Here is a 9,970-nt window from a genome sequence, read left to right as displayed (position 1 = left end):
ATTCCTACGAACTCTTGCTTGAAATTTGAAGAATGTAAGCTTGGGCCTTGCTTGTGAAAAAGTTTTCCAGCCTGAAATCAAAAATTAAAAAAAAAAATGATGCTATGAAAATTAAGAAACAGGTAACTTGCTGTGGGCTACGAGAGATCACTGTTCCTGCGAACCCACCTATTTGCACACTTGAAATATATTGTTTCTGGGGAGTTGTAGGTGCGTGCGTTTCCACACATTCTCTTCACATCAGCCACAAACATCTCGAAGGTCACGTAGTACTGTCCTGACTCTAGCCTCTTAGACATGGTCCTTAGATCTGCACAGCAGAAACTTGTACCGTTAATCCAGGTTTCCATGTTCAATTGACTCCCATACAAGAGAAATTTGAAGCAGAAAAAAAAATAGTAAACAGCGAGAAAAGAACATAGTTAATCTGGTAACGTAGCAGCAGTAAGCTTATTTCATGAGCCAATACAATTAGGATGTAAATGAACCAAACGGTTCGCAAGTTATTCGGAGCTCGGTTCGATAAAAAGCTCGTTCGAGTTCGTTCGTTTATCTTATTGAGCTAAGCTCGAGCTCGATTTCGAGCTCGACAGTTTTATCGAGCCGAGCTCAAGCTTAAGGATATTCGACTCGTGAGCTCGCGAACATGTTCGTTTGTAGGCTCACAAGCCAAAAAACGAGCCTTAAATCGAGCCAAAAAATTAGCTCTAAAACGAGCCAAAAAACAAGTTCTAAAATGAACCTTAAAATAAGTTTTAAAACGAACCAAAAAAACGAGCTCTAAAATGAGCTCGAAAATGAGCCCGAACTCGCTTAACGAAAAAGGTTCGTTAACTATGATAATCAAGCTAATAACTAGTCGAACTCGAACTGTTCGCGAGCTTGATAATTCCAAAACGAGCCGAGCTCGAGCCTAATACTATTCGGCTCGGTTTGACTCGTTTACATCCCTAATTAACAGTGCCTGAAGCTTGTCACAACATCCATTATATATATATTATAAAACAAGGTCAAATCTCAGTAACTCAAAAACTTTTCCATCGAAAGATAAATATAAAAGTAGCTGGAAGGAACTATGATGGCACAATATGTTCCATGCAGATACACTATGTCACAAAGCAGAAAACTAGTACGAAAGAAATTAAATCATGAAGGAACTACAATCTATAATAGAGCCATTGGTTTACAGAATGGAAGACACAAGAAATAAAGAGTTAGGTGGCGTTTGGTTAAATGATGGGAATGATTATGGATATGGGTTTGATAGTAAGGTGGAATGGAAATGGGAATGGAAATGAAACCCACCTAGTTATATGGGTTTTGTTGATTCCCATAAATCTAGAAATCATTCCCAAATTGTTATTCCCAAACCCACAATCCAAACACTATCTTTTATTATCATTCCATTCCCTCATTCCTAAACCCATCAACCAAACACCCCCTTAATCTTTGGGCATAGAATCAATAAGGAATAGATGAGATGAGGAATACTTATTTTATATAGTTTGGTTCATGGAGTAGAATTAACATGGAAGCTTATTCTTATGTTTGATTGGTGAAATATTATACGAAATAATAAAAGCAATAGTTTTCACTTTTCACAATGAAAAATAATTTCCTATAAAAATAATATGTCCAACTCATCTTGCACAAGTTGCTGACCTAATCAAACCTCCTGGCCCATACACCTGATCAGCCCCTCAGCCCAACTGATCATACCGACCAACCAGCGTAATCAGACCTCCTAGCCTGTCCACTTGACTAGCTTGCTAAGCGCAACCAGTCTTCCCCAACCAACTGGCAAGCTTGGCCAACTTGACCAGATAGATCAAACCACTAGCAGACCTGACTAGATGGATCAGCCAACCCAGACCGACCAGCCATCCAGACCACCCAGCCCATCCAGATGGCCTGACCAGCCCAGCCCATCCACATGGATCTACCTGCACAACTCAAACAGAATGATTGACCTCACCAGTCTGTCCGTTCCCAAATGCATGAATTATTTGAAGCTTGAATAGAAAGGAACAGTATGCCTGAAATATAACAAGGAATAACTATTCATTTGGAATATCTATTTCATGGAACAAGTATTCCAAAGTTATATTTGCTACTAAATATAGGAATACTTATTCTATGAAAATTCTTGGGGAATAGAATGGAAATTCCCATGAATCAAACACACCATACTAAAAAAACTACGGTTTGATATAAAAAAACACAATACACAAGGCACTAGAAAGAAAAATCTTTATTGCACTTACCCATAGGATCTTTTATAATATCATAATAATCAGGCACTTCACGAGCATCTACTGGTTCCTTGAATGGCCATGCATCAGGATGTTCAAACATGAGCTGTTGGAAGTTAAACATGGAATTAAAAATATACAATATGAAATAGAATAAAATAATTGGGATGTTTAATTTCCAGTAATTCTTTCCATCAACAGAAAAAGGTAGAGACACAAAAAGTTCAGCGAGTAGAGTCCAATGTAATTAATAATTCTTTTGATAGACTAATACAACTGAACAAATTCCAACAATAATGTTTTGCATAAATTCAACAAATAAGAAATCTCATTCAGTATAGGTGAAGGATTTTCCTTTTAAGGGATAATGTCATTCGTACATGTAGTGCAACCTTCTTGATATTTATCAAACCATTAACTTGCTAAAGATGCAATGCTATAAACCATGACTGCACTGATAGTTTCAACTGTAAATATATCAGATCCTAAAAGAAGAATGGGCACATCTAGCATGTGCTACAGCATAACAGACCCGTTATCCTCGCTGATTTCCCAGCATGGTCCATGAATTTAGATTCACTCTAGATATACAGCATAATGATTTAAATTTTTCTGACTTAACAGGCAGGTAAAAACTCATCAGAAGACAAAAAAAAAAATCTAATAAAACCCCAAAACATAAATTAACCTTTAGAAGATTTCGCATGAAATTATTAAGCTGCTGGCGCTCTGAAGCATTTGTTGTCCTAAATTTTGAGTGGCCCCATTGGTCTGGAGTCCAACCAGCATCCTCTAAACAGTACCAAAATGTATAGTCACTCATCCGATGCATGTTGGTAGATCAGTACATTTATACAAGGTTTCATGAAGAATTTGATAGCAATAAACGAACAAGAAAGGTACGTGTCAAAACTAAAAGGATGAACAGAATAAGGTAGGGCTAGTGATACTCATAATATCCAAACTACAAATATAAGACTTCTTTCTGGCATTCACAAGATCCTCTTTATATTAAGAAGGAAAAGAACTCTCTTTTTCTTAAAAATTAAATAAATTCAAAATATGGTATTTATAAGCAACACTTACTGAGACCAGGAATGTCCTCAACTTTAATTGGATTTTTAGGAATACCTGCTTCTTTCTGGACAGGACAAAAGATACTGGTCAGTCATTGACTAAGGAAACATGTTGAAAACATGGAAAACATACGTAGTCCAACAGAAGAAAATCCCAAGTATGCTTCTAGGGAAACATGCATAGGATTCATATGGCACATTGCACGTAAATAATTCTTGCAACTCTAAGAACAAAATTATATCCTTAATTTGAGAAACATGCTAACTCCCTACATGGCTATTGTAAAATTGTGCTAGTTAAATCATATAGTTATTAGATGATCATACAAAAAAAAAAGGTTCAGATGCAAACAAATGAAACTAGAAAGCTTGAAAATGCTAGCTTTCCCACAACTCCAAGTCCTAATAAGTAGGAAGTAATTTCAGGATTTAGAGAGAAGAAATATTGCATTCAAATAATAGATAAACACATGTGCCTAAGATTCATGATAAAATCCTCAAACCTAAAATAGTAAGTGTGACCACGGGAGGTAATATTGGCCAAATCATTTGAAAAACCTAATGTTGCAAATTGAAAATTGTATTAACTCAAAACTTATCCAATACACAAGATGCTAACCCCCTTTTATAGATTGATAAAAATAAAAATCTTTTTTTCAGTAAAAATTTTAGGGATATACATGATTACAAAATCTCCCACACTCCCCCTCCGGATGGTGAATAGATATTTATCATTTTCATCTTGGATACGATACTTTGAAATCCTAAACTACTTAAACCTCAAGTAAATATATCTAAAAATTGTCCACAATACAAATCGTGAATGCATAAGAGCTATAAATCTGCTCTCTAGTTTCTCATTGATAAAGTGTATCAATATCAATGTGTTTCATTTGATCATATGTACCAAATTGTGAATTAAGGTGTGAAATTCTACCCCAAAGATAAGATGTGGTGAAGGTCTCTATTCGTTGAAATTAATGTGACACATAAAACTTCTTTGATGGAGGATGATAACACTTATACCATTTTTGAGTTGAGGAATAACCGATGTTTCAAGATAGTAGAGTTCATCCTGTTCTTTAGCATGTCCAATCATTTTCTTCAAATCCTTGTCCACATAGACCAATGAACAGGTACCTAATGCTTGTTTAGATCACCAATATGAAATTTGCACCTCTCAACCTCTTCTGACCGTGCTATAGTTGACATTTTGTAAATCAAAACTAGCAAAAAAAATAGTGAGGGACTGGAAAAAATCGCAATGAAGGTAAAAGAAATCCAACTACAAAGGCTAGTAAAAGAAATCTAGCTATGAAGTTTCATACCTGGTAATTGAGAAAAAAATGGCAATGGAAGCCGAGCAACAGCAAAAGATCTAGATATGAAGGTTGATAAAAAGAATCCAAATATGAAGGTTGGTAGAAAGAATCCAGCTACAAACGCTGGTAACAGAAAAAAGAAATGGCACTAGGAGGCTGAACTACAGCTAGCTTCATTTGGTGCAAGGAAAAATCGATAGTAGGTCAAGTAAAAGGGAAATTTCCAGTTATAAAATCTGACAAAAGGAATTCAGCTATAACACGAGTAAAAGAAAAAATCAACAATAAAAGCAGAGGAACAAGGAAAAAGAAATTCAGCTAAAGGAAAAATCAGTGAAGGCCATGAAAAAAGAAAAATCCAGCTACAAAGCTGATCAAAGGAATATGAGAAAAATCCGTGCTTTTGACATTTTTAATCCACCTTTTCAAGATGTATTCATCTAGACGTGTAAGAATGTCAATAATTATCAAAACTTTAATCACATGCCTATCTTGTATCCCTGAAAACTCAAACATAGAACAGCTACACTTAATGCAGTTGCTGGAACACTGTGTCACCATACATACTTGCATCCTCAACTTTTGCAACATGATACTTATTAATACCATCTGTGGCCTTCTCCATCAAAAATCCAGATGACTCTGAGTTCCTCCTGGAATAATGCAAAAATTGTTTTTGTACATACTTCTGAGCTCGCTTTTCCATTGGTGATGAAGTCCTCAAAACAGGCTTGGTGTGACTTGTTCAAAGTCTGCCTGTAGTTCCTTCTCAAATTGTCCTGCCATTGTTTTATCAAATTGAGTAACTAGATCGCGTAAAGTGGTGGTTGCCATTGAATGCCTCTGGAAAATTTTGTACATGGTTTCCACCTTTGGAGCACCAAAAAAGTCTCCAAAGAACATGCCTCTATAGAACAATGGAACACATTTCTCCTGAATTGCATAAAATTCTTGTAACCACATATTATCCTCCAAATTATATCTACTAAAACAATGATCTCCAACATGAATCAAATTCTTCAACAGTTTCAGATTCATTCAGACACTTTGAATTCAGCCTTATCCTTGCAGTTGCACTTACTGAAAATGTCTCTCTTGCAAAACCTATGCCGAACATTTGGAGACACCTTAGCTGCAGTTGAAGTAATGGATTCATTGTAAGGAGTGATGAAAGAAATTGGCCTACACCCACTCATCAATCCAAGCCATGTCTCAAACAGCCAAATGAAAGCAGCTACACTCTCATCAGTCATGAATATACGAGCAAATACAATAAGCTACCTTGTTTCTTTGGCAGGTCATGTCAAAGGCAATAACATCATCCAAGTAGCTATATGCCATCCTTGCTCAAGCATCAGTGCCGAAAACATTAGAGATGCAATTATTCTGGTCTACTTGAATTGCATAGAAGAATGCAGGATTATCAGCTAGCATCCTTTTAAACTATTTCAAGACCACCAGGACCTAACCCATTCTGATGGGGTTGAGGAGCTGGGTAGACCAGAAGTTCTCAAGGCTTCTTTGCAAGTTTCTTCTGCATAAAACGAGATGGATTGGGGAGAAATACCAAGTGGATGGCAATGGGGTCATTGTCACGATGGTTGACATGGAGCATTGCATAGCAACCTTCCTAGGAGAGGACGTTTGGTTGCGCTGCTTTGGATAAGGTCAAAAGGGTGGTCCTTCTTCAACGAATGATCCTGTTTCGAGCACAAGAAGCACTTGCATCGTTGACTTGGGAGGTAAATGACTAGTTGTTGCAAATACGAATGTCAATGCACTCGGTGTAGGTAGAGTAAAAATCTCTAGCGGCTTTCAGAGAGTCAAACTTCATCATAAGGTAAAGCTGGTAAGCTCGTTTGGACTGTCGAACTTGAACAAACATGTCAACCTCTAGCTCTCATCCTTCTTAAGAAACCTAAGGCAGAATGGAGAGGAGAACACTCACGCCTAGAGGATTGAAGGTTATAGCTTGGTCGATATCACACTCTTGGGTTTGGATTTGGATCAGGGGTTCAGCTCGTTGTCGTGCAAATTATCAAACTCCATGGAAAGATTGATTAAGGTGAATTTGTTCCTTCGACTCAAATTCGAAGGTGGCAACACTCGAACTATGAGAAAGCACTAATCTCAATTTAGTCCGAGGTGTGGATTGAATAAGGAATCCAAGGCAGAAAAAAAAAAGGAAAGGAAAGAAGAAGGATAAAAGAGACCAATCCGAGTTCGTGGCAACTCAGTTCACCTGTGGCCGCAAGCAAGGTTGTTCATAAGCAAGGTCACTCACAGCTGTGGACTGCCTCTCTTGTAGCCACTAGCAACCTCACGATGTCATGCATGAGATTCTAGTGAGGCACAGAGCAAGAAGGGAAGTTCGTTCAGCCCGATTTTGAGTAAATGAAAAAATGTCCAAAAAAATATCCATGGTATCCAATTCATCCTTTCTCTCATCCGCACCTCCAAATAAGCAAGGCATAAAAAAGATCTTTATCTCAAATTTGGTGGGAGCTGAAGAAACCCTAATGTGTTTGGAGAAACGTTCGCCGGATTAACTAAAGCCTAATCAATCAAAACCTACACCAACAATTATAGTGGAAGGGAGAGGAGAATAAAAGAAAATAGATTGTCTCTGATAGTACATTGCAAATTGAATTTTGTATTTAACTCGAAATTTATCCAATACATTCACGCCTCAACAATAACTCTACACCATTATATCATGTGATTTATAATAATAAAAAAAAACAGCCAAAGATATATATTGATTACAAAATCATATTTTCCCACACCTAAAGTATTGGCCATATTAAATTGGTGAGATAGTAAGGATCAGTGGAACCAAAATATATCTAAAAAATTCAAAATAAAACAAATAAACCACTCTTCCTCTCAAAGATTCAACTAGACAACTAATATTCATCAAAATCTAGATCTAGATGTTATATTATTTAAATTAAAAGCGCCTAGTTGTGATTTCTAAAAAATTTTAGATTTTTATTGGAAAGTTGCAAATTTAATACCTATTTTTCCCTTCGCTTGCACATCGTCCACCTCCCCGCCATTTTCTTCTTGTGTCGTTGCCCATGTCGCCGCCCACATCACCTATTCTACTCTAATTCACATCTGCTTGCTCCAAATCCCCTACCTCCTCTTTCAGTCAACTCTTGATCTTCTCCTTGCAAGTGCAACAGATTGCTCCAGGAGTTAGGATTTGGTTCTCATATCCTTATCGGACAACTACAAAACCCTAGGGCCCTTCTCGCTTCCAATCACACTTTGAAGGCTTGAGCACCCTCTTTTAAGGTGCGAAACTGGTCACTCTTCTTTTGACATTGGGGCTATTTCTAATCCACCCCTCGGGATCAAAACCAGTTCGATCAGTCCTAGGGTCTTAACAAAGCCATTCAGACGAGTTGACAACCACCTCCCATTCTTCTAGGAAGGAGTGGTGGGCCATGCTGGACGCCTCCTATCAAAGCAATGAAGGTGAGGAGCTAGAGCATATTAATTCTGCCCAATCAACCATAAGGACAATACATGAGCAGAAACTGCAGGAGGTCACAAATCTGAGAGAATAGTTTTGAAGATAAGCTAGGGAAATTGCAGAATAGTTTTGAAGATAAGCGAACGAAGCATACGGACCAACTTCATGAAAGAGAACACATAACCTCAAGCAGAAAGTCAAACAAAAAGACAAGGAGCTACGAACTATGAAAATTGGGTGAAGCAGCATGGGCTAAAGACGACATTCTTCAGGAGCTAAATAAAGAATTATCCAGGTTCACAAGGGAGCTTGATGACTCAAGCTGGAAGAGCACAACAACTTAGCTGAATTTGCAATCTCCAACAACAGATTCAAGGGAAGGAGAGTCAAATTCTGGCATTGTAGGTGCAGATCCGCTAAAGTATAGTTTTCCTAAGGTGAGACGGTGTGATCTGAGTCTTCAATCACATTACATTTATGGATAGTACCAGTCAAATTTCTTCAAAGGTATGATTTAGTTTAGTTAGATCAACATTTGTCTGTCTTTGCTATGACATTTTTGCAGTTCAGTGCAGTAAACGAAGCCAACTTTACAGCAAGCCTAACTCATGCAGAGCGTGACACTAGATCTTTTTATCTGTTGCAACCAATTAAACCCACCCATCCCACCTTGTCTATCTGGAAAGATTCTCAAATGGGAATCAACAATGTCAACTGAATCAAGCTATTTTGCTCTAATTTGATCAATTTCTTCCATTCTCAACCGACTACAATTGATTCATCATGAAAGTTCATCAATCTCATCACCTTGATTATTGAAGATTTCATAGATTCTCAAAGGAGTGTCCAAGAAAACGTCTAGAATCAAATTGAGATTCATTGATTCCAGTCCAACTAGGCTGATCATATCAGGATTAGTCAAGTTTCAAGTTTCCCAATCATGTGTTTGACTAAATCCACTACATTGAGAATCCTACCACCTTACTTTTAACACACTCATTCAAATGACCACTAATAAAACAAAAACATTACATTTGCCTGCAGAAAAAACAGAAATCACAAAACACCCAAAGGGTAACACTCTGATATTATGCATAATTATAAGAAAAATAAAATAATATATGCCATATTAAAGGATAATTCTCAGCCCAGATAAAGGAGGAGGGTTGCGTTAGGTTGTCAACCAACATTCAAACTATGACAAATATTCAATGAATGGATTAAAGAATAATTATATTTACAAATAGAACTCATCAAAAAAAATCCTACAACACAATAAACCGGTGACCATATTGAACTAAGAATTTAAACCTAATTTTTCAAACATTAACAATGACTATATTGAACTTCAAATGAAGCATATAGCCTACACAATGAACAATTATTCTAATACAATAAAAATGATCATAGAAACCTTTGTGAAAAGTGAATGCCATGAGAAGATAGATGAATGCCTAAAGTAATATGAGCGTGCAGCTTTGCAAACTACAAGATCAACAAGCACATGTACAGAACGCATCATACCTTCTGAAAATCAATTCCTTGATAAACAATGTGACAATTTGAAAGCTCCCGAATCTTCTCGTCTATTGCCTGAAAATTCAAAATCAGTGATCCAATAATAAGCTATTCTATCATATATGATTGACAATTAGAAAAATGCTCAAACAACATATCATGCCATCAATCTTTTATCATGTAGGTCAACAAAGCAACCTCCCTATTGTATCAAGGTCCCTTTTAAATTTATGCATGCAGAATTCTACTAAAACAAGTTGAATGACTAAATAATGTAATATGTATTACCATTTTCTATCACCATATATGCTCAAAATGTAA

General features: G+C 36.8%; 1 protein-coding gene across 2 annotated transcripts in view; it reads right to left on the bottom strand.

Moving 5' to 3' along the window:
- Positions 1–4: 4 nt before the first annotated feature.
- The window catches only part of LOC122015288 (histone acetyltransferase GCN5-like), a 34,119-nt gene continuing 24,153 nt past the window's right edge, over positions 5–9,970 (bottom strand). The window contains exons 8-13 of one of the 2 annotated variants that reach the window (XM_042572096.1): positions 9,656–9,724; positions 3,339–3,393; positions 2,941–3,044; positions 2,265–2,358; positions 169–310; positions 5–71 (exon numbers count right to left, since the gene is read on the bottom strand). In XM_042572096.1, the coding sequence (XP_042428030.1) occupies positions 5–71; positions 169–310; positions 2,265–2,358; positions 2,941–3,044; positions 3,339–3,393; positions 9,656–9,724 (531 nt within the window). Of the gene's footprint in view, positions 72–168; positions 311–2,264; positions 2,359–2,425; positions 2,834–2,940; positions 3,045–3,338; positions 3,394–9,655; positions 9,725–9,970 lie in introns of those variants that run through there. The other variant, XM_042572097.1, reaches the window with a different exon arrangement.

The sequence above is a fragment of the Zingiber officinale genome, chromosome 8B (genome assembly GCF_018446385.1).
Source record: "Zingiber officinale cultivar Zhangliang chromosome 8B, Zo_v1.1, whole genome shotgun sequence".
In the NCBI taxonomy this organism is placed as follows: Eukaryota; Viridiplantae; Streptophyta; class Magnoliopsida; order Zingiberales; family Zingiberaceae; genus Zingiber; species Zingiber officinale.
The sequence above is the reverse complement of the archived record's forward strand: the minus strand, read 5'-3'. Positions and strand labels throughout refer to the sequence as shown.